This window comes from Pieris napi, chromosome 4, assembly GCF_905475465.1.
Source record: "Pieris napi chromosome 4, ilPieNapi1.2, whole genome shotgun sequence".
NCBI lineage: Eukaryota > Metazoa > Arthropoda > Insecta > Lepidoptera > Pieridae > Pieris > Pieris napi.
The window spans coordinates 12548570-12574093 of record NC_062237.1 but is presented as its reverse complement, the minus strand read 5'-3'; the positions used below and the strand labels follow the sequence as shown (position 1 = coordinate 12574093).

At 34.5% G+C, this 25524-nt stretch overlaps 2 protein-coding genes across 2 annotated transcripts; one reads left to right on the top strand and one right to left on the bottom strand.

Moving 5' to 3' along the window:
* Nucleotides 1-606: 606 nt before the first annotated feature.
* LOC125048959 (kinesin-like protein KIF12) lies at nt 607-24266 on the top strand. The gene is made up of 13 exons (XM_047647940.1): nt 607-952; nt 1708-1852; nt 3718-3816; nt 8686-8839; nt 10081-10212; nt 12285-12425; nt 13075-13216; nt 14158-14394; nt 16638-16753; nt 22124-22228; nt 22902-23019; nt 23424-23640; nt 24125-24266. Exons 1-13 carry the CDS (start codon nt 814-816, stop codon nt 24264-24266), a joined length of 1887 nt encoding a protein of 628 aa, XP_047503896.1. The 5' UTR covers nt 607-813.
* Nucleotides 24069-25524, bottom strand: LOC125048960 (PHD finger-like domain-containing protein 5A). The gene is made up of 3 exons (XM_047647941.1): nt 25331-25524; nt 25070-25260; nt 24069-24762 (listed from the first exon to the last, which is right to left on the bottom strand). Exons 1-3 carry the CDS (start codon nt 25380-25382, stop codon nt 24673-24675), a joined length of 333 nt encoding a protein of 110 aa, XP_047503897.1. The 5' UTR covers nt 25383-25524; the 3' UTR covers nt 24069-24672.

Here is a 25524-nt window from a genome sequence, read left to right as displayed (position 1 = left end):
CACACAACACAGCCGATTTAGGTATTACTTAGTTAAATGTATTTAATTATTTCATAGATTTTTTCCTTTTGTTAGGACCTTTTTGTAAATATTATGTATTCCATCTTTGGCTATATCTTCAGTATACTTTTTATATAATTTATTTTAGCTGTAGGATCACGAAATAAATATTAATACTTTAATAACTTCAAAATCCGTATTATCAGAAAAAGTTCATATCTGACTTAACATAAATTCATACAAGCTTGTGTCTACTGAAGTTCTATTTTTATCTATAAGAAATGGCGAATAGATGCGAAGGAATGTTGAAATAATTCAATAAATAAATTATTATACTTAATCAATGTGCAAATTATAAAAAAACGTCTAGTACCAAAATCCCGCTCAAATAACATGTACAAAAATTGTAAACATTGAAATCTAAAAAAACAATTAGGCACATTTTACGACCAAACGATATTCCTTAACTGCCATTGTCCTAAAATATACACTCAGATCGTAATCAAACGTTGAAAAATATGTTGCTTACATATATAATTATCGGCTGTCTGAAAGCTGAAGGGAATAACCAGTTATTCGTTCAGTGCTTTCCGCGCGTGTGTGAACTTCAGTCGCGTAACCAAAATGGACATGTTTTCGCGCCATTTGATATGTCAAACGTCATAATTATTTCATTTATGCTCGTTAAATTTTAACTGTTAGTAGTTAAACATTTAACCCGCATTAGTTATAACAGTTTGTAACATTTATTATTGCGATGAAAACTGTTTTCTATCAATGGATTTTAAGTGAAAATGTGCGTTGTAATAAAAAATGTCGCTGAAAAATCTTCAAATGTTTCAACCATTAACACATACCTACCATAGAGGGACGCCCATGAAGGCACCACCGTCTGCTCTATCAAGAACTATTTCAAAGTCAGCTGAAACCTTGGCCGGAAGTGTAAGATACGGTACGATAACTCAAGTCAATTCAAAATCATTTATTCATATAGGTAACACAATGTACATTTATGAACGTCAAAAAAAAGAAAATAAGAAGAAGAAGATACTCTTATTTTAAGTCTTTCAGGTTTTAGCGTATACGTAATAGTTTAGGGTAAGAAAACCCGCGTATCAGTTTGCAATCATGGGAATCAGTATATCAACTAAATTATAAAGAAAGCAGACGCAGAAATATGCCTAGATCGCGACTGACTGACTGAAGAATATAAGTCATAGTGCAAGTGTTAGAGAGTTTTTTGTAGCTTTTTTCTTTTATGTATTAGAAGCGAATGAGTTTTTTTATGGAGCAAACCGACAGGTGGCTTACCTGATGTTAAGTGCCCATGGACACTCTCAGTGCCAAAGGGCTCGCAAGTGCGTTACCGGCCTTTTAACAATTGGTACGCTATTTTCTTGATGAACCCAAAGTCAAATTGGTTCGAAAGTACTTCAGTGGGCAGCTGGTTCCACATAGTGTTGCGTGGCAAAAACTGCCTTAAAAACGCTCAGTTGTGGAACTACGGACGTCAAGGTGATCTGGGTGATGAGGATGAGAATTTCGTATTCTGCCTCGACGTCCGATGATGAAAGTCAGCTGCAGGCATTCATCCAAATAACTCGGAGTATGATCATAGTGTGCATACTATTATATAGTTCTCTTATTTTATATGACATATATAGATAAGAGAATTGCTTATGAATAGCATATCCTATCTTTTCTTAGGTAAAGAGTTGAAGACCCGCAAGGCAAGGAGTACGGAGCAGCCAGGAGGTGGTCTTGCTAAAGGGAGCAGCTCCTTGGGTTTGCCACTCTTAAGCAAATGCAATGGAGATAGCGACAGTGTAAAGAGCAGATCCAGAAATGGGAGGTATGTTATCCATAAAAATATTCAGAGGCAGTACAACCATGATCATTTATCTTTTATACAATGGTTAGGCTTCTGTGTCTGACACAAGAGATTTAATTATGACTAAGCCATGGTGGAAGGTCCTGTATTTGATTCCAGACTTCATACTAAGAGTCGTAAGCCTTTAAAATCATGGAATATTTTTTTCTACTTCTTTCTATTTTAATAAGCTTACAAATCTTAAAGAAAGAAATGGAATTAAATAACAACATTTCCCGAAAGGATTTATCAGAAAAGTTACATTTTTACAATACTTTATTCATATAACTAAACAGAACAATAAACATACAGTATTAACAATTTTCTTAACCTATAGTAATAATAAAAATAATTTAAAATTAATAAAAAGTAATTTAAAACAAATTTAAAAAGTTTGGTCCCTGTGGTAGTGAACCTTTAACGCTGGCAGCATTTCCTTGCTGTATTGCGATACTTATACAAGACATTTTAAATTTTAATTATTTTTTTTTATATAGCAGGGGCTCAAACGAGGATCATCTGAGGCTATTATTACAATAACATTATATATGTACTTAAACTTTTACTCATCGACAATATATGTACCTAGATATCTTATAACATAGTTTTAACTAACGGAATTCTGTCTCATTCTACCACAGTAAACATTATCCGACAGAACGAGACAATTAAGTGTTATAATTCAGGCTAAACAAGGTTGTTTAAAACCTTTTTACAATAATATTTATTTTGATTTCTTTTTACCTAAAATCACCGACATTACGTGATAGGCCTTGAACCATCACCTGGCGGAAAGTGTATAAGATTGTCCAATAAATATTAAATGCACAATCAGTCACCGGCGCCCCTCGTCACGCGAACCAATTTCCAGCGAAGCCTATGTTAGTTTGGGGCAAATTGATGGACAAAGGCCATCCTAATGATTACAAAATACGTAGATTTTTATATAACGAATCACTGCTTTCTATAAAAATAATGTTAGATTTATTAGATGATTTTATTACGTTCTTTAGTGGCGTTCCTTGTAGGTCGTATTGGTGTCATATCTTCCTGCATTCCCCTGTCTTCGGCAAACCTTGGCGCCTGTATAATACTCAGTCCTGTAAGGACCTTGGACGCTCCAGTAGTGGTCTCTTGGGGTCTCGTGTCTTTCACTCCACTAGTTTTAACCTATGGGTATGGAAACAATAATTCAACGCGTTATACGTTGCTCCCCTCACACATTGAAATCAATTTTCCTTTAGTATTTATAATTGCATGAGCAGTGTTGGCCTAGTGGCTTCTGCGGTGCGACTCTCATCCCTGAGGTTGTAGAATCGATCCCCGGCTGTGCACCAATGGATTGTCTTTCTATGTGCGCAATTAACATTCGCTCTAACGGTGAAGGAAAACATCGTGACGAAACTGGCTTGTCTTCAAAAAGTCGACGGCGTGCATCCACAGTAGGCTGATCACCTACTAGCCTATTAGATTAACAAATGATCGTCGTCGTTTTTTACGCTTTCCACACTTAATCTTGTATTTTATTTTTCTTGTACCAATGTATTACCAAGTGTTGGCAAGGTTTTGTAAATAAATCAATAAACGTGTTTTCAGTTGAAGTAGGTACCATAGCATTTTTCCTTTCTCTATTACACGAATTTTTAATAAATAGAAAATGCATAGTTGAGTACAGTATTATTGATAGATAGATTAATTATTAAAAAGCAATCAACCTAAACACAATTAAGATACAAAATCTACTACTTCTTATTACTTTTTGATATAAAGTTAGTAATGGTTTCGTAAAGTCGTACCAATCAAATCAAAATATTAAAAATACGTCTGCGGGCAATATGACATTCCAGTGGTAGCAGAAGTAGCAGGACTGGCAGCGTAGACCGGAGCACACGGGGTTCCAGCACTACCCTCAACTCTGATGAGGATAACATCAATGTAGTAATAAGGTAAATAACAAATAGTTTTGCTGTATAGCTGGATATATTCGGTAGTGGGCTGATCAATTTTAAAGAAAGCGTTGTTGTGCTTATCTCGTACCTAAACTGTTTTGCTGGTATTTTTTTGTCTGCTTAACAAAAACTGCTTTTATTTTTATTGTATTTTTTTTGTAACATTTGTTTACAAAAATCGTCATATATTTTAGATAAAAGAGCTTATACAGTCGATATAGTATGATGTAATAAACTTCAAGAAATTAATTAGTTATGTATTCAAACAAATAATATTATTCTGCACACAATTTAGTCCGGTCAATTTAGACATCCAAGGTTACAATAATTCGCACTTTCGAATATTGGTAGGATTGCTCAATACACTATTATAAAGGAAATGTGAAAAGTCCTCATCGATCCGGCACGTGCAAAAAAATTTACTCAGGGTCAAAGATCACAAAAATGGGTTTTTCGCGATTTTCAGCAAAATGGTAAGTTTTATCATAAAATTAGTTTTGTTAAAAATTGTAGATCAGATAATTATCTATAAAAAATGTCTTAATACTTTTTTTCTTAAGAGCCACCGTTTTTGAGATATAACGATTCAAAAAGTTGAAAGAGTTGTAATCGTCATAATATGCACACGTTTCCACGCCACCTTTACTACAGGTAGTGTACTTAATAAATAAAATAAAATAAAAATAAAAAGCCTTTTATTTCTTGCATTCCATAAGTATTACAATTTCATTTACAGTGTGCATGCAAAATAGATTAAAAAATAAATAAATTACAGTTAATGTGATTATGATTAGCAAATAATTAAAATGTAATAATAATATACTCAAATCCATTTCATTTTTATAGTTTCATTTAGAAATATATAAGTAAATTGATTGATGAAATTGACATAATAACGTAAAAATACTTAATTATTGTTTTTTTTAGCAAGAACCCTCTCCATGAAAGGTAAAGGCCTCCTCCAGAGAGTATAGGGTATTATGATGACTGTTTTTTGTACTGTTTGTTTTTATTTTCTCTGGACGGTTTTGGTCGTGATCTTCCACGGTGACCGGCCGGCTTGGAAGATGTTTTTTATTCTTTATTTGTGTAGGTACTTGTCGCTTTTTTCATGTGAAAGGGGGGCGGTAATTGCCATTGGTTTAAGTTTTTATCTGTTTGTTCGCTTCGTGGGTTTCCAGGGTTTTTGTTGGTTAAATAATTAAGTATTTAAGGTAGTGTACTTAGCGCTTTTTTTAATGTGGTTTCCCCGGTAGGCCTATTCCACTGATCATTTATGATTCTGTTTAATTTGAAACTATTGATTAACTGTAGATATTGACAAGGGTTGAAAATGATGAAATGGGTGTAAATTACAAAAAATAAGAAAATTTATCCGTCTGAATCTAAATCATCATTAACTTCTGCTTTCTCTTGTTCTTGTTCTTCTTCTCTTCCTTCTCCTTCTTCTTCTTCTTCTTTATCTTCTTCATTCTGGGTGTTAATAAATTGTCCCAATAATGACACATCGCATGTCTCTTCGTCAACATCAAATGAATCTTCAATTGTTGGCAATTCAACATTAGAGCATGACCGGCCTTGACAGTTAGTACATGCTACAGAACAAAACAGTCCAACTTTTTTACAACCACATTTAGCACTACTTCCGTTTTTACAATTGCAAAAAATGGTGTTTAGTAGTTTTTCTGGTGCAGGTGGAAGTAAAGTCTGAACTGGCTCTAATGAATTGTCGACCAACTTCCAACCCCAGTCTTTTGGGTCTAACTGATTACCAAGCCACACTTAAACTTGGTAATATACCCGAAAAAGATGTTGATGAGCAGCCGCTGAGGTTGGAGGAAGACATGCTAACTGCACTTGTTTTTTATTTCGAGTATTTTTAAAGAAACATGCATATCTGAATTTATCTAAGCATGTAATTTTTTTAGGAGCTCCATACATAGCGAGAAGAAAGCGAATTCCGTTGGTGATAACTTCTTGTTAATGTTAGAACGATATTTTTGCTTGTATTACGGCTTCAGTGATGTATATACGTGGTGTACTTATACATATTATGACGATTACAACTCTTTCAACAGAGTCTGGAAATGCAGCCGAGAGATTCAGTCGCGTTACCTATTTATACTGGAGAAACTCATATCCAAGCACTAGGATCGTTTAAATATTCATTTATATTATAACTAGCCGTTTCGCGCCCGCTTTGCTGGACGAATTAAAATAAATTTTATGTTTCATTATTTTATTTTTATTCATATTTTTATTATTCTTCTTTTTAACTTCTCGCTAAGAAAATTGAAATATTTCGAAAATCGAGTTTTTAACAGATGTTGACGTTTTGCGGTTCTAGGAAGCCTCTTTTGTTTTTATTAGCGGGAAAAATTTTCATAAAAGTAAAAGAGAAATAAAAAAATGAAGGAACGTTGGAATTAAAAATAAATAGCCATAAACCATCTAGGAAAAATTTCGCATCGAATGGTGGTAGTTTCATGTCGATACGATCAGTGGTTTAAGCGTGAAAGAGCCTCAAACGAACACCATTTTCTTTTTATATATATAGAAGATAGGCCTTAGCAAGCAGTTTAACTTTAATGTACGATTTAAATTTATTTATTGACAACACTTGTTGACACTAGGGATTTTGTTGAAAAAGCGTATACAATAATTTCCTTGAAAGAATTACTCGTTTTATGCAGCCTTGTGGTTGGTGCGCTAATTTTGTCTTTATTACGAGCTAACTTTAAAAAAAGCTAACTTTAAGTTTGACTTTAACAGAATCTCATTAAATAAAAATGTTTGGCGATAAGTCGTTTTTAAATTACAAAAATCATTAGGAGTCTCCGTTGCCTTATCACCGGCATAATAGGTTGTTGACATTGACTAATAAATGAATTTTATTGATTTTTACCACCCTCATGGTAACTAGCTAATGTGGATTTTCATACCTCCAATTGTGATTAATTATATTACCTTGAAGTTTTTCTAGTTGTATAGGTGACCTACTACCCTGAAATAGTTTTACTTTAAACTTCCGTAACGAATATAAAAGCGTATGTTTCTTAACAAATTCACGATGTAAGCCGAATCAGCCTTTTCGCGAGCGCGACCGCCGCTGTGAAAACCGCTGTGTGAGTTTGAAAAGTGAGTTACAGAATCGCAAGGCTGAACTGAATATTTGCCTCCTAAGATACGAAGTTTGCGAAGTTTTTTGGTAGATGAATTCTAATGCAATAACAGCGTACGACGGTGGCGTGATATATTAACTTTTTATGTTTTTTTTTCATGTAAGTGATATGTTTGTTTTTAATAACTTATGTAACCTACTTACTTTTTGTTTTTTTTCTATATGTATAATTATGTGTGACACCTCGCTGCAAAACCAAGCGAAAGAGAGGAAGACCATGTGCGCGGTGAGCTGATGACTTTAAAAAAGCCACTGGTCCTCTGTGGCAAAGACTTGCCAGGGTTAGGAAGCACTGGAAACAGCTGGAGGAGGCCTTTGTGCCACAAAGGCAAGCTGTACAAGAGGACTGTGCAACAAAACCTTCTTAAAGAACTTTTTTATATACATTTATATTTTGTAAACTTTCTCTTCTATTAGTTAAAATAAAGGCTTTGAATCATGAATTGAATAATTATGTGTATTATGGCAATGAAGTATAAATAAATAAGATTAAACTGCTTTAAACCTAAACACCCGTTAATTAGTATTTATCATTGTGTATATATTTGTCAGTATTACACGACCCAAAGCCAAAACGTAATGAATATTTCAATAAATAACAACAGTCTGTCAATATGTTACAAATTTAACTTCTATATTTCTTTATTGGATCAAATATCTACAACCAATGTGCGCGCGTTTAGTACTCAGTCACTCATGAACTGAGATAACTGCGATTCAATGGACATCTATAATCTGCGCTTACACTGCGAGACGTCATGAAACGCATTAACACAACACACAAAGACATATACAATATCTCGACCTCAGCCACTGCGCAAAATCAGGTTAGGGTAAAAAACCGCCTTTACCTAGTTTTCGCTCACTCGGAAGTGAGCTTCCGTCCTGCCCCGCAACGGCCCAAGACGAAGCCCGAGCTGTAAGTCGAACAGCGAGATTCCTTTTCTAAAAAAAAAAACAGCCACTGGGCCGGACAGTCAGGCCGGATTCGTTGAGGAACCTCCTCAAACCCTTTAGGTTACTGGTGATCGAGTCGATCACCAGTAACCAGTCGATCAGATCGACTATCTAGTTTCGGGGGCCAAGGCTCACTTTGTGTCGCTGCGCCAGCGCAGAGAGAGACTTTGCTTTGCGAGAGACAAATTATTCCGGGATAATTCAATAGCATCTTATTAATTATTTATTTACACACAGAATATTTCCTCTTTATCTTTATATTAAACTAGCTGGCCTGGCGAACATGGTACCGCCTAACAGTCGATTCTTTTTTAAATACTTATTCTGCTATTCGGGACACCGGTCTAGCTAGTAAGATAAAAGAAAGAAAGTTGATAAGACAACAAATACATTATGTCAAAAAATTAAAATTTACCTTCCCGGAACCCCTCCACTAACACTTGAACCTTATGATATGGTATTAAAGTTCAAATTGACTTTTAAGTATTATTACGAATATTTTGTATAGGAATATAGAAAATTTTTGTTTTTAGACTTTTTCACTCAATTTTTTTAAATTTTTCTCTCCGTAAGAACCATCCTCGTACTTCAAGGAATATTATTAAAAAAAAATCAGATAAATCGGTGAAGCCGTTTTCATGTTATGTCGTGACAACGGAAAACGGATTTCAGTTTTATATATATAGATGGTATATATCGTAGATTTGAACTTATTCTTCTAAATTTAGAGTCCGGCCAGTAAATGAAAAGGAGCGGTCTATAAGAGAAAGAGATATGCTGGAATTTCCTGGCAAAGGGCAGATCATCTGCCACAGCACTACACCTGGACAGAAGCCCAAGGTGTTCTCCTACAACGTTGTATTTGAACCAGCTGCAACACAGGTAAATTGGTTATTAATTATTTATTGCATTGTTGTCAGCAAATCAGATGTACCTGTTAGGGTGGGAACTGACCAACGTTACGAGGTGTAATGTAACATGTAATGTAATGTAACACAGCGAGCATTCGTGCAGTCAGTACGTCGTGTTACGGGGAAACCAGCGAGCAACGAGCCGCTCGTTGCTCGCTTTGAGTGCTCCACCCGGCTGTCGGTTTTTAGGCGAATCCTTTGAGTGTTACGCGGTTCGGTCAGTACGCTCTTTGTCAAAAGTCGTCCCAAGCGCACGCGCGTCGCGAGTAATCACACGTCAATCAATCAATCAATCAAACATGGAGTGGAAGAAAGAAAAATCTCTGTATTTTTCTATAAAATGGAAGAAAAGAGGAAGTGTTGTGGAACCCAGCTCATCCAGAGCAAATAAATTCAACAGTTCTTCAAAATCGATCGGAGACATGCGTACAAAGTTTTTATACTGTCCAGTAATCATTTGGTTTTTCAAAGTTGCTATCAATGACAAACCACCACATACGCCTCTGTTTTTAAATAAGTTTGATCTCCAGTAACGTTTTTTCTTCTTCTTAATTTGTATGGAAAAATAATTAAGTAGAATCAAAGATACCAACGCGTCCTCGCTGTCGGCCATCTCGTGAACACTGGCGGCGAAAGCGGAGCACAGACGTTTGACGAGCATGTTACGCCGATTTTAATACACAGCGTAACATGCTCGATGCGTTACACGCTCGATGCGAATGCTACATTACACCTCGTAACTTTGGTCAGTTCCCACCTTTATACTAAAGATTCGTAACTGATTACTATAAAAACATATTTTATGGATTATTATTGCTTACAAGTTACAAGAGGGCACAATTTATTAATAAAATAATAAATAAATAAATAAAACAGTGGCGCTACAACCTTTTTAGGTCTGGGTCTCAGATTTCTGTATTTGTTTCATGATCATTTGTCCATCTAATAGGCGAGTAGGTGATCAGCCTCCTGTGCCTGACACACTCAGTCGACTTTTTGGGTCTAAGACATGTCAGTTTCCTCAAGATGTTTTCTTTCACCGTTCGAACGAATGTTAAATGCGCACATAGACAGAGAGTCCATTGGTGCACAGCCTAGGATCGAACCTAAAACCTCAGGGATGAGAGTCGCACGCTGAAGCCACTATAGCTCTTTGCAACATAATTTATTAATAGCTTGCCTAATATTGATTTTAACACTTCTTTTCTCTAGGATGACGTTCTAGAATATTCAGGAATCAAGCGATTACTCGAGATGGCAGTGGAAGGTTTCTCCTGTACAGCCTTTTGTTACGGTCAAACTGGGAGTGGGAAGACTCATACACTGACAGGACCACCAGGATTGGTAACGTATTTAAAGAAATTCATAAAAAATTTATTCATTTTGTAAGTTAGTCACTTACACTTACTTGGTTTAGTCTATTTGAAAATTTGGTTATTTAAACCACGGTTTGGCTTGGTTAAAGAAGGTTTTTAATCACGATTTGTTTGTGTATTATGTTTTTTTTTTAATTGTCTTAGTAAGTTTAAATACAGAAATAAATATAAAAAAATTTATACAAAGATCAGTATCGGTAGTTCCCTGTGGAAATGAATGAAACATACAACGCGTTTCCTAACGTGGGGCCCACGCCCTACAGGGGGGCAATTTTATTGATAAGAGGTGGGGATTCGAAAATTTATTTAATTCGGAATTTGAACTTCAGTTTTTCATTATGTTATGAAGATTTACTTACTGTCTTTCGTTAACAATTTCCTTGTAAGTAATATAAAAAAATACTCCCTAAAACAAAACGTTTCTTAATAAACAATTCAATTGTTCAATTTGATTCTGCTTTAATGTGTTCTTGGGTTTCATCTATTACAAATGCCTACGTCGAACTTATCCTTAAAAATCTATATTAGTAAGTGATACATAAAATTAATTGCATAGAAGACACCTAACACTAACAAACTTTATAGAGCAAAGTTGGCGACCTCGTGGTCAACCGATCGATTTCCACCCTCATGTCTATAGAATATCGACTATAGCAGATGCTTTGCGTTTTTAAGTTAGCATAACACAGTAAAAATTACCAATTTTCAGTTGGTAAAAATTTAAAATTCGTGCCAAATTTAAATAACTTACACATACAAGTGAAGAGATAAGTAAAACTGAATGTTTTGTCAATTAACCTATTCAACACGTTATTTATAAAAGACCGGCAACGCACTTGCTAGCTTGGCAATGTGAGCGTCTAGCACTTAACTCCTGCACTCACTGCGTTTGCCCCCTGTTACATAAAAAACATCAAGGCGTTGGGTTCGATTTCTAGGGTAGCAACAATCTATTTAGTTGGAGCCAAACGGGTACTGTCACATCTTAAACTGTATAGGGAGACGTTATAAACGCTACGAGGCCATTATATCCTGACAATTTGATTCGATTGGAATCCATAAAAATCGATTAGCAATTCGAATAGTCACGTCTGTTGAAAAGATTTTCGACGAGTTTGAAGGTCACGAAGAAATCAATCAATAGAACATATGCATATGGCTTCCAATATCTGTTTTTCTTCGCGTCGCTGGAAATTTATAGTAAAAATAATACTTTCAAACTAAACTTAAATATTATACAATTTGACCTTACCGGTAAAAGCTTGTCGCGTGACGTAACAATGTGTTAACTGCTTAATGATAACATAACATCGCTATCTACACGACATATTTTGTTCATATTTGGATATAATATACAAATAAACGTTGTGAAAATATTATTGACTATATGATATAAAGTTCATCGATGTGTTAACGGACTATCATTTTATTTATATCCTCTACTAAAGTAAAACACTGGTACACAATTTTTCTCTTTAATAATAAGTTTTTGTTTTTTTTTAATTTCTTACTCTACCTAAGTTTATTAAGTTATAAACAAAAGTTTATAAATAAATTGTTTATAATTTTTATAAAATTAGTTTATATACTATACTAATATTATAAAGAGGAAAGATTTGTATGTTTGTAACGAATTGGCTCAAAAACTACTGGACCGATTTTAAAAATACTTTCACCATTTGAATGCTACATTATCATTGATTAATATAGGCTAATATAGGCTTTTAATTGCAAGAAAAAAATAAGGATCCCTCCTAAAACTACAATAATGTTACCCAAGGTGTAAAAAAATGCCTATAAAATATCTTTCATTGCATGCGCTGCAAAAGCTATCGATACTAGAACAAAAAAATGATCCACGATATTAAATATCATATCTACAAGCAGTGTTTAAAAAATAAATGTCAACCCGAGCGAAGCCGAGACGGGCTAGTTGTTTATAAAACTATAAACATTTTGCTAAGAAATCATAGACCTAAAGATTGTTTGTCTCAAATCTAATATTTTAAGAAATATTAATTAATATTTAATTTCCTCTAGGTGGAAAGTGGAGCCAGTCCATACTCACCAGAACACGGCTTGGTTGTGCGATCCTTCGTCTATTTATATAGACTTATACGTGACCAACCAAATAGTCATTTTGTCCTTAAAGCTTCCTTCTTAGAGATTTATAATGAAAAGGTAACAAGAAGTATAATATTGTATTGTAATATTTTGTATTATGACATTTATATTCCATTTCATTACAGATTATATACTATTTAACTCACGAAGAAAATGCTGTAGATCTAAACAGCAACAACCTGGATCTTGTGGGTTCGATCTCGACGAAACCATAATTGTTTTGTATTTATAGGGACCAAGCTACTGAAGCTGTTTTATATGTGTTCGAGTTGATTAGCGTTTATACCACTAACTTAAATAAACAGTCAAAACCGTTTACGACGACATCGTTTAACATACCGGTTATATTGACCAAAATCAAAGGTCCCGGCTGAATTCTATTGTATTAGGTACTTAATAATGTCACCGGCTGTTACGACTATCGGTTTTTACGACCAAATATTAGTAGTCCCTTCGATGTCGTTATAACAGACTTTGACTGTATATTGTTTGTTTTTCCTAATTAATATCGTATGTTTTTATTAAGTGTGTGTTTTTTATTGGTTATGCATTCTTGTTGATTTAGCCATCTGTCAGACAAGATTGTGTTTTTTGTAAATAAATAAATGAAATAAAATTAAGTCCCATGACCACGTCTGTCAGTTTGAACCGAACGGATTTTTGTACAGTTTTCACCAATAAATAGAATTTCCTCTCGTCATCACAGGTGATAGATTTGCTAAATCCAGGCAGTTCAAGGAAACCACTCCAAGTGCGCTGGTCAAAAGAGAGCCGAAGTTTTTATGTAGAGAACTTGTTTATGGTCGATTGCGAAGAGTTAGATGACCTATTTGCTGTTTTAGAGGAAGGTATGTTATAGTATGTAATATTAATTTTAGATGATCGACTGAGCCAAAAGGAAGTAGAAAGTTCTGTACTCGTGCATATATCTTTAGTTTATCTAGAAGTTTCTGCTTAGTAATCCAGTAAACAAGTAGATATTTGTATGACCTGACTGAATTTTTGAAGTTATACTTCTTTAGGCGCGTTATGAAAAATTGATGAGAGTGAAATTTAACGATGCGCGCGCACCGTGACACAAAATTAACAGAATAAAGTTGCCCACGGAAGATGCTACGGCATTGGGCATAATTTAAAAACAACATTCGAATAATAATTGAATTTATGTTACACTTAATGTAAGATAATAATAATAAACGGATGATCATTGCAGATCATAATGATTACTTGGTCTAATATTTGCATAACTGCAGCTTCTCTGGAAATAAATAAAATTTATGGGATTTAAATATATACAAATCTTCCACGCAACGGTAAATATAACGGTCAAATTCCTTAGTAGATCAAAATAGGTCCAATTCAAAATATGATTTAATGAACCACAATGTACACTTATGAACGTCAATAGGAAAAGTACAAAAGGAAATGCATCTAAATTAAACCTTTATTATCACAATATATAATAAAGGTTTAATATATACAATATATAATCTATACCACCAGGTACTCACAATAAATTGTATATTGAAAAACTCGTCTGAAAAAACTTGTCCATTTTATTTGGAAATATAATCAAGGGCTAGGGAGCCTCCACTCTATTGTTGCCCTAAGTCCATCAGACCTCTTAATCCGTCTCTTTTAAATCGCTAATTATTTCGTTTCCCAAAAATCTTTGCTTGTTGCTGCCCTTAAATCATGGCACTCATCACATTTTGAAGCTATTAATTATTATAATATTCCTGAATCAAAAATACACGTGGTGAATTAAACAAGAAGCTTTTTATTTTAGGAATGCGTAACAGAGCAGTAGGCTCCCATGCAATGAACAGTCACTCATCGCGATCGCACACGCTACTCTGCGTGCGCGTACGCCGTGACGTGCGCACTGCCGGTGACGTCACGTGCTCCACACACGGCAAAATCAACTTTGTCGATCTAGCTGGTAGCGAGATGACCAAAAAGACCCATAGCACCGGAAAAACGTTGGAAGAAGCGAATAATATTAATAGGAGTCTCATGGTGCTGGGTAAGTTGTCATCAGACAGTGGAGCAAAATTGAGACATTTAACCAAGATGTAAATCAGTGGCGCTACAACCATTTCAGGTCTGGGCCTCAGATTTCTCTATCTGTTACTAATCATGTGTCAATTTAATAGGCAAGTAGGTGATTAGCCTCCTGTGCCTGCCACACACCGACGACTTTACGGGTTTAGCAAGCCGGTTTCCTCACGATGTTTTCTTTCACCGTTCGAGCGAATGTTAAATGCGCACATAGAAAGAAAGTCCATTGGTGTGCAGCCGGGGATCGAACCTACGACCTCAGGGATGAGAGTCGCACGCTGAAGCCACACACATTGCTCTCTTACTTAACTGATACGAAAATATATTCCCAATATTTTTTTAAAGGAGATACATATTATGTGTTTAATATGAACAAGGCTAGTCATTATTCCGTTGATGAACAGAGTATGTGCGAAAGGGAATCAACGTGGCAGTAATGCGAACAAAGATAATTCTTATACGCATCAATTAATTAACAAAAAATATAAGTTTATATGTTTCATATTGAGTATCAAGATTTCAGTCGAACTATAATGACCTAGGGTTGTCAACAAAAATGTGGCAAGTTGGTTCTTTCCGCACAGAATAATCCGGTCAAATTACACTAAAAAATAGGGGTAAGGTTACAATAATTCGCACTTGGCTGAATATTGGTAGGATTGCTCAATACACTATTATAAAGGAAATGTGAAAGTCCTCATCGATCCGGCACGTGCAAAAAAATTTACTCCGGGTCAAAGATCACAAAAATGGGTTTTTCGCGATTTTCAGCAAAATGGTAAGTTTTATCATAAAATTAGTTTAGACAAAAATTGTAGATCAGATAATTATCTATAAAAAATGTCTAAATACTTTTTTTCCTAAGAGCCACCGTTTTAGAGATATCACGATTCAAAAAGTTGAAAGAGTTGTAATCGTCATAATATGTATAAATACACCACGTATATACATCACTGAAGCCGTAATACAAGCAAAAATATCGTTCTAACAACAACAAGAAGTTATCACCAACGGAATTCGCCTTCTTCTCGCTTTGTATGGAGCTCCTAAAAAATTACGTGCTTAGATACATTCAGATATGCACGTTTCGTTAAAAATACTCGAAATAAAAAACAAGTGCAGTTAGCATGTCTTCCTCCAACCTCAACGGCTGCTCATCAACATCCTTTTCGGGTATATTACCAAGTTCAAGTGTGGCTTGGTAATCAGTTAGACCCAAAAGGCTGGGGTTGGAAGTTGGTCGACAATTCATTAGAGCCAGTTCAGACTTTACTTCCACCTGCACCAGAAAAACTACTAAACACCATTTTTTGCAACTGTAAAAAGGGATGTAATGCTAAATGTGGTTGCAAAAAAGTTGGACTATTTTGTTCTGTAGCATGTACTAACTGTCAAGGCCGGTCATGCTCCAATGTTGAATTGCCAACAATTGAAGATTCATTTGATGTTGACGAAGAGACATGCGTCAATGTGTCATTATTGGGACAATTTATTAACACCCAGAATGAAGAAGATAAAGAAGAAGAAGGAGAAGAAGGAGAAGGAAGAGAAGAAGAACAAGAACAAGAGAAAGCAGAAGTTAATGATGATTTAGATTCAGACGGATAAATTTTCTTATTTTTTGTAATTTACACCCCTTTCATCAGTTTCAACCCTTGTCAATATCTACAGTTATTCAATAGTTTCAAATTAAACAGAATCATAAAAGATCAGTGGAATAGGCCTACCGGGGAAACCACATTAAAAAAAAAGCGCTAAGTACACTACCTCAAAGGTGGCGTGGAAACGTGTACATATTATGACGATTACAACTCTTTCAACTTTTTGAATCGTTATATCTCAAAAACGGTGGCTCTTAGGAAAAAAGTATTCAGACATATTTTATAGATAATTATCTGATCTACAATTATTGTCAAAACTAATTTTATGATAAAACTTACCATTTTGCTGAAAATCGCGAAAAACCCATTTTTGTGATCTTTGGCCCGGAGTAAATTTTTTTGCACGTGCCGGATCGATGAGGACTTTTCACATTTCCTTTATAATAGTGTATTGAGCAATCCTACCAATATTCAGCCAAGTGCGAATTATTGTAACCTTGGATGTCTAAATTGACCGGACTAGAATCTGAAATTATTTATTTTCAATGGCTAAGCGATCAATAAAAAAAAAATTTTAAAATTTTAATTTACATACTTTTTTATTTAGGTTATTGTATAGCTCAACTAAGCGATGGCAAGAAACGTGGACATATCCCATATAGAGACAGTAAATTGACGAAGTTGCTGGCGGACAGTCTTGCTGGGAATGGCGTCACCTTGATGGTAATAATATATATATAATTTAAAAAAATAAATTAATAGATACCATGTGAGCTGTTAATATGTAATGGTATATAGATAGGATAGGAAAGATAAATCTAAGCAAAAACTAGAGTGGACGAACTACCTACTTCCTCGAATAAAAAAAGTTATTCAGTCTTATGTCGGCCAGCCCAAATAAGTAAGCCTGATAAGTTCAAAAAATACAAAAATTATAATTTACGCTGTCTCAACTCGCGCTGAATCTTACCAAAACTTCTTCTTCTTATAGTGCCATCTCCTTCCGAAGGTTGGCGATCATCATGGCTATTTTAATTTTGGATGCCGCGCTTCTAAACAATGACTTGGTGCTTTGACCAAACCATTGTCTCAAGTTTTTCAACCAGGACGTGCATCTGCGGCCAGGTCTCCTTCTACCTGCCACTTTGCCTTGTAAGATTAGTTGAAGGAGCTCATATTTTTTGGAGTTGCGTAAAACGTGTCCGAAATACTCAAGTTTCCTTTTCTTAACCGTCATAAGCACTTCTTTGTTCTTCTGCATTCGGTCCAGCACGGTTGTATTTCGTATGCGGTCTGTCCAAGATATTTTAAGCATACGTCGATAAACCCACATCTCAAACGCTTCCAGTTTTTTGGACATAGTCTCTGTCAGCGTCCAAGATTCTACGCCGTAGAGCAGCACAGAGAAGACGTAACATCGCGCAATGCGAGTTCTAAGCTGTAAATTTAGGCGCTTGTCACAAAGTACTTTTTTTAGTTTTGAAAAGGCGTTCCGAGCTTGTTCAATTCTGTAGCGGATTTCGATGCTATGGTCACCCTTTTCATCAATCACTGTGCCTAGATATCGTATTTTCGAGACACGTTCCAAGGTCTGATTGTTGAGGTATATATGTTGCGTGAAAAGCTCCGGTGTTCGGCTTATTGTCATATATTTTGACTTTTGCGCATTGATGCTAATACCAAATTTAGAACTCACAGCGGCAACTGAATTGACTAAATTCTGTAGACCATCGAGGCTCTCTGCGATTAAGATCGTGTCATCAGCGTATCTCAAGTTATTCAGCAGTTTGCCATTAATTGCTATGCCATGTTGACAATTATCTAGGGCTTCTGAAAATATTGCATCGGCATACAAGTTAAATAGCAAAGGTGATAAAATGCAACCTTGACGCACACCTCTCTGAATCTCGATATATGAAGAATGTTTGCTGTTTACCCTTATATTAGCACTTTGCTTCCAATATAGGTTTTTAATGAAACAGCAATCCTTATAATCTAAGCCAATTCTCTGGAGTATTTCCATCATTTTACCATGTCGTACATTATCAAAAGCCTTCTCATAATCGACAAAACAGACGAAAAGATCCCTGTTCATGTCCAAGCATCTCTGTATCAACACTTGATAGCCAAAGAGAGCGTCTCTCGTTCCTAAACCGCTTCGAAATCCAAATTGGGTGCAGGATAGTGTTGATTCACATTTAGAGTATATCCTATTATGTATCACTTTCAGAAAGAGTTTCAGAACATGGCTCATAAGTGAGATAGTCCGATAGTCGTTGCATTTTTTGGGATTCTTTGTTTTCGGAATAGTGATAAATGTTGACTTAAGCCAGTCAGAAGGAATGGTTCCTGAGTCGTATATACCATTAAAAAGGGTTGTGATATAATCTAAGTTACATTCCTCAATTTCCTTTATAATCTCTGTTGGTATATTATCAGCTCCGACAGCTTTCCGAGTTTTTGCTTTTGTTATGGCATAGTATATTTCACGCTTTGTAATAGATGGACCAACATCACTACACTTGAGGTTAATATTTTCTGGTCGTGAGTCACAGAAAAGTTCACTAATATGTTCACCAAGTGTTAAGCATGTCATCAGTGCAGGTTGTATATTTGCCATCGTTTTTAAGAAGTGTCATTTCGCTGCGTCCTTGATATTTAGGTGTTATGAGTTCTTTTATCTTCTTATGCATACCAAAGCTGTCATACTTCCTATCTAACTCCTCAATTTCTGAACATAACCCAAGATTCCTTTGCCTGTCTTATCTTTTTTCGTATGAGGATCTTTAGCGCATCGTATTTTTCTTTATCTCTTTTGTTTTCACGTCTTTTTTCCATCAAGTCTAAGATTTCATTGGTAATCCATTTGGTCTTTTTTAATCGTGGAGCTGTCACCAATATTTCGTTGCTGGTCTTAATAATAGAAGATTTAAGAAGTTGCCACATTTGTTCTGTATTAACAGGACCGTGATTATCATTATGATTCAACTTACGCATTTCTTCATTAATTGTTCCGTGTAGTTGTTTCCTAGACTCGACGTCCCTCAACTTGTCAAAATCAATTTTTCTGGATTGAGGATGACGGCAAACTTTCTTCAATTTTACTGAAACTATTACCACGACTGGATTGTGGTCAGAACCTATATCTGCACCAGGGTATGTTTTAGCCGATTTAATGCTATTTCTATGCCTTTTGTTTATCAACAAGTAATCAATCTGGTTTCGCACAATCCTGTCCGGCTTATGTGCTGGCGATTGCCAAGTATAGAGTCTACGTGGTGGTAATTTGAAGAAAGTATTCGCAACAACAAAATCGTGTTCCTGGCAGAATTGTACTAGTCTTTCACCCCTGTCATTACGAGCGCCGAGACCAAACCTTCCAATAATATCCGAGACAGCACCTTGACCGATCTTGGAGTTGAAATCACCTATCACGATTGATAGCTCGTTAGGTTTTGTTAATTTCAGAGCTGTATCTAAGTCGTTGTAAAAAGTCTCGTTCAATTCCTCACTTTTGTCTGCTGTCGGTGCATATACTTGAACGATGTTGATGTTAAATGGTTTGGCTTCTAGTTGTAATAACATTACTCGGTCTGAAAGAGGAAGAAAGTTCTTAACCAGAGTTTCTATATTTTTCTTAATAAGCACGGCAACTCCATATCTATGATGTTGTATGTCGCTGCTACCAGAGTAGTATATTGTAGCATCACCAGATGTTAAAGTCCCATTTCCATACCATCTTAAGTCACTTATGCCGAGTAAATCCAAATCCATTCTATTCATTTCCTGTAAAAGATTTTCCAATTTTCCATCTTCGTATAAACTGCGGACGTTCCAAGTTGCTATCTTCATGGCTGACACGGAGATTCTTCGCACCCTCTGACCACTTAAGGTCTGCCGGGGACTAAGGGCCATGGTTATATTTGTCTCAGCCATAATGATGTCCTGGGAAAAAATTATGTGGTGGTTTTCCTTTGCCTTCCACATCGCTGTTTGTTGGACTTACCAAAACATAATTGTTAATTAGTCTACCAGTTTAGTCAAATTCAAAAATCATTTATTCATATAGGTAACACAATGTACACTTATTAGTACGGGAGGTAGCAACGTTTGAAAAAAAAGAATTTTAGGTCAGCTGATTTTGTGATATGTCTTCCTTCTTGCACTTCCGGTTAGAGTCTGGGCAATCTGGCTGGCGGTAGTGGTTGCGTTCATTAGTGCGCATCCTATCTGTCCAGGTAAAAATCCTGGATTTTAAAAGCATTTTAAGAAGCGTAATTTTTAATTTTTCGTTTTTAAATACGTCTACCTGACATACTTTTTTTATTGCCAGACATTTTTCACGTTGCTAACTATGTGCCAGACGCGATTTTAAGTTTTATTTTTATAAAAATTTCAAAGCATTTTAGAATGTCTGTAATTTTAATATTATGTTATTTAAATATAAGAAAAACTGAAAATGAATTTGCCAGACATTAATTCGATTGTTAAGTCTTGAATTAAAATGATAAAGTATTGCAGTATGATGAAGCATTGCATTTTAAGAAGCGTAATTTTTGATTTTTCCTTTTTAAATACGTCTACCTGACATACTTTTTTTATTGCCAGACATTTTTCACGTTGCTAACTATGTGCCAGACGCGATTTTAAGTTTTATTTTTATAAAAATTTCAAAGCATTTTAGAATGTCTGTAATTTTAATATTATGTTATTTAAATATAAGAAAAACTGAAAATGAATTTGCCAGACATTAATTCGATTGTTAAGTCTTGAATTAAAATGATAAAGTATTGCAGTATGATGAAGCATTGCATTTTAAGAAGCGTAATTTTTGATTTTTCCTTTTTAAATACGTCTACCTGACATACTTTTTTTATTGCCAGACATTTTTCCCATTGTTAACTATGTGCCAGACGCGATTTTAAGGTTTTTTTTTTATAAAAATTTCAAAGCATTTTAGAATGTCTGTAATTTTAATATTATGTTATTTAAATATAATAAAAACTGAAAATGAATTTGCCAGACATTAATTCGATTGTTAAGTCTTGAATTAAAATGATAAAGTATTGCAGTATGATGAAGCATTGCATTTTAAGAAGCGTAATTTTTAATTTTTCGTTTTTAAATACGTCTACCTGACATACTTTTTTTATTGCCAGAAATTTTTCACGTTGCTAACTATGTGCCAGACGCGATTTTAAGTTTTATTTTTATAAAAATTTCAAAGCATTTTAGAATGTCTGTAATTTTAATATTATGTTATTTAAATATAAGAAAAACTGAAAATGAATTTGCCAGACATTAATTCGGTTGTTAAGTCTTGAATTAAAATGATAAAGTTTTGCAGTATGATGAAGCATTGCATTTTAAGAAGCGTAATTTTTGATTTTTCCTTTTTAAATACGTCTACCTGACATACTTTTTTTATTGCCAGACATTTTTCACGTTGCTAACTATGTGCCAGACGCGATTTTAAGTTTTATTTTTATGAAAATTTCAAAGCATTTTAGAATGTCTGTAATTTTAATATTATGTTATTTAAATATAAGGAAAACTGAAAATGAATTTGCCAGACATTAATTCGGTTGTTAAGTCTTGAATTGAAATGATAAAGTTTTGCAGTATGATGAAGCATTGCATTTTAAGAAGCGTAATTTTTAATTAAAATAAGTGTATATTATGTATTATTGTAATAATAGTCTTTATTACTGTAAAATACTTATCATAGTACATAAAATGTGAAGTACTATAAACACTAATAATAATTAATCGTCAAGCCGGTTAATTCCTATTTTACAGCTTGTCCTTGGATATAGGCCTTCTATAAGAGGTTCCACTCTTCTCTGTGTCTAGCTTTACGTAGCCACATAGGGCCAGCTGTTCTACTTATATAATCTTCCCATCTTTTTATTTGTCTTCCTCGTTTTCTTTTGTGATAGCGAGGAAGCCATTCCGTCTCTTCTCTCATAATGGGTCCTGTCCACTTTCATTTTAATCTTTTGCTATATTTATTTAAAATAAGTGTACATTTCCACAATGTATCATATATATACGTATTTATATCATAACTTACTGATTCTTTTTTTAATATAGATCGCCTGTATAGCTCCAACAAAATCTAACTTGAGCGAGACAATCAACACTTTGCGATACGCTGCAAGAGCCAAGAAAATTAAGTCAAAGCCCTTAGTAAAGATGGTAAGATATTATAAATAGACATTTAGCTTCGCGAGTCACCTACTATTAACAAATCTAAGGCCCGAGGGTTGTAGCGTCCCTTTTTTAAGCTACTTAACCCAGTCCACCAGTAGCGTTGGCCTAGTGGCTTCAATGTGCGACTCTCATTCCTGAGGTCTAACGTTCGATCCCCGGCTGTGTACCAATAGACTTTCTTTCTATGTGCGCATTTAACATTCGCTCGAACGGTAAAGGAAAACATCGTGAGGAAACCGGCTTGACTGAGGACCTAAAGTCGACGGCTTGTGTCAGGCACAGGTTTGCTGATAACTACTATAGACTGACAAATGATGATGACAGCTACAGAATTATGAGTTATGTTAATCAAAGACAATACTACAGCTACAGAATTCTGAGACCCAGACCTAAAAGGTCACGCCACTGATAAAATAATTCAACCGAGTTATTTGTTCAAACTCAGACTAGCCTACAATACCATACATAAAATTCTACATCAAGGTTGAAATCGATTGGTTGAAAGTGAAGACCCAAACATAAGTAACTTAATGCATTATCACCAACATTTTGCATATTACATATTAGCCCAGTTTACATCTCCCCACACACTTGCTAATCATACTGCAGCACCTAGAGTATGAGATAAAGAAGGGAATGTTAAAATTTTTACTAACAGGACGCCAGAGATGCCCTAATACTAAGCCTGAAACGTGAAGTAGACACACTGCAGGCTGAGAATCAGCATTTGCGTACAGCGCTCCACATACAGACGGATAACATTGAGGATTCATATGGTGAGATTATATATATTTCTATCAATTGTAGTTATTATTTAAGGTATATTTTTTTTATATACGTTCCCGTCAATACACGATCCACAAGTGAGCGTTTGTTAAGGCAGTTTTTGCCGCGCACCACTGCTATATAGAACCAGCTGCCCCCCACTCCGAAGCAATTCGTCTTAGGGCAACGCACTTGCAAGCCCTTTGGCATTGAGTGTCCATGGGCGGCGAGCCTCTCTGGCCGTTTGGCCAGAGAGATTCTATAAAAAAATAAAAAAATTATACTATGTGCTAAAGATAAATAAAATTTAAAAAATATATAAAAATTGGATAAGTTAAAAAATCTATTTGTGCAATTCTAATTTTGTATAAAATTCCAGTTCTTATGTATTATTATTAAACTTTTTAATCCTTAGGTCAAAGGAATCGCCAAATACCTTTAGAAGCCAACAAGCTGTACCAACTACCACAGTCAGAGTTGGTGGAACTTATACAACTTCATATGGAAGAGAATTCCGCTTTAAGACATGAAAACTCGGAGCTATTTCATATAAGAGATCAGTTATTGCGAGACCAAGAGATATTAAGCAGAGAAAATGAGAGGTTACTAAAGAAATTGGAAGATGTCAACTCGTAAGTATTTTTAAGACCCTTCAAATTGGACCTTGGATTTGGCCTTTTTAGGTATGCTTAAACATGTGATGATGAATCTCAATGATAATAAACTAATATCTTGTGTCATATTTCTGGGTTTAATTCCCAGTGTCCAAAAAAGTTTATGGTTAGAGACAAGCTATTTGCAATAAATTATTAATTATTCATTGCCCCTTCCTTTCTCTGTACTCAGTAAATAAGAAAGTTGCATACACTTTTTGTTACAAGTAAATAAGGTTGAAATACGTTAATTATTCCCATAGAACACTATTTGGATGATTTTAAATCAGGTCAGTGGTCAGCAATCAAATTGGCATGTACACACATTAAAAATAAGAAACACAGTGTAAAGCATGTTGCAAAATTTTAACTATCTTATAAATATCTTGCAATAAAAACAAATTAAGTAGTAAGAATTATATAATATATAATAGGCATTTAATTGTGTTTTATTCTTATTTAGCGTTTGCATCAGATCACCTATAATACCTGCTCGACCAACATATTCAGAAGCTGGGAGTACAGACACCAATATTTGGACAAACACTGGAAGTTCCTCAAATAGTACTTATAAAGAATCTAAGCAAAATAATACAGATTATTAACATATATAGTTGCTATAAAAACCCTGTTTTGTGAATTTGAAGACAATAATATGATAAGGTCTAATTTGGTAAAGAATTAATTGATTGATCAATTAATTATGTATGATAGTTGTAAAGTGTACAAGGCTTAGAAAAAGGTTGAATGTTTAAGTTATTTAATTCCAATTCCAGTGAAAAATATATAAACATATTGAAATATAACTAACTTATTTTATTTTAGTGTAACCTTAACAAAAGAAAACTTGTGCGATCAAATTTGATATGATGCATTTCAAAAATAATATGAGCCATTCACAGAGATTGGAAACATGTTTTATTTTTAAAACATTCTTATATCATTAATTCTCATTCACACAAAAGTCCATTGTCTTTCTAGTTTTAGAATAAAACTAGAAAGAAACTATTGCTAGTGTCTTCTAAAGCCATACTTCTTTCTTTCATAGAATAGATCTGTCTTAGAACTTCCGAGGTTTACAATTTTTGGACATCCATCTCTCTGAAACAAAATTAAAAAAATTACTTTATAATTTTTTACATTACATTACTCATATCAACCAATTAAAAAGCTAGGAAATATGACACTCTTAGATAACTAAAAATTAAGTATGAATAGTACGAATATTACAATATAAAATTATGATAAAAGAAAGAAAGAAAAACTTTATCATACACAATAAACAGGCTATTTAGGTAAAGTAAAGTGTACTCGTCCCCACACTAGAATTCCCTATGTTGTGGGCAGTGATTAAAAGTGTTGTTAATTTAAGGTTAACTATATCAAAAATATTTAATGTTGGTCTTACATCTTTTTCTTGAATGGTGCATTCTTTGCAGTAATATGCATCTGAAACACCTGGGCCTCCACAAATTACACATCTTCCTTGATACGATCCGTAGTTACACTCATCACATATCCTTACCAAAGTGCATGGACGCACGTAAGAATCGCAAATGACACATTTACCGTCACATTTCTCACACAAACGTCCAATCGCTAAAACAAATTTAATAACAATAATAGTTAGAAATTAACATGACTAATGGACAAAACATAAAATACATACCGACGCCGGGTTGTTTTCGGCAAAATATAAGATCAGGGTGATGCTTAGCCATTTTCAAATGATAATCTTAGTCCACAAACAAATCTTTAATATTTTTAAAATACTAGGAACCACGACGGTACAATTATACGTAAACTATTTGTCTGTGTTTAATAAATTTAAAATTATGATCATATTATTTTAATTTTTACCAC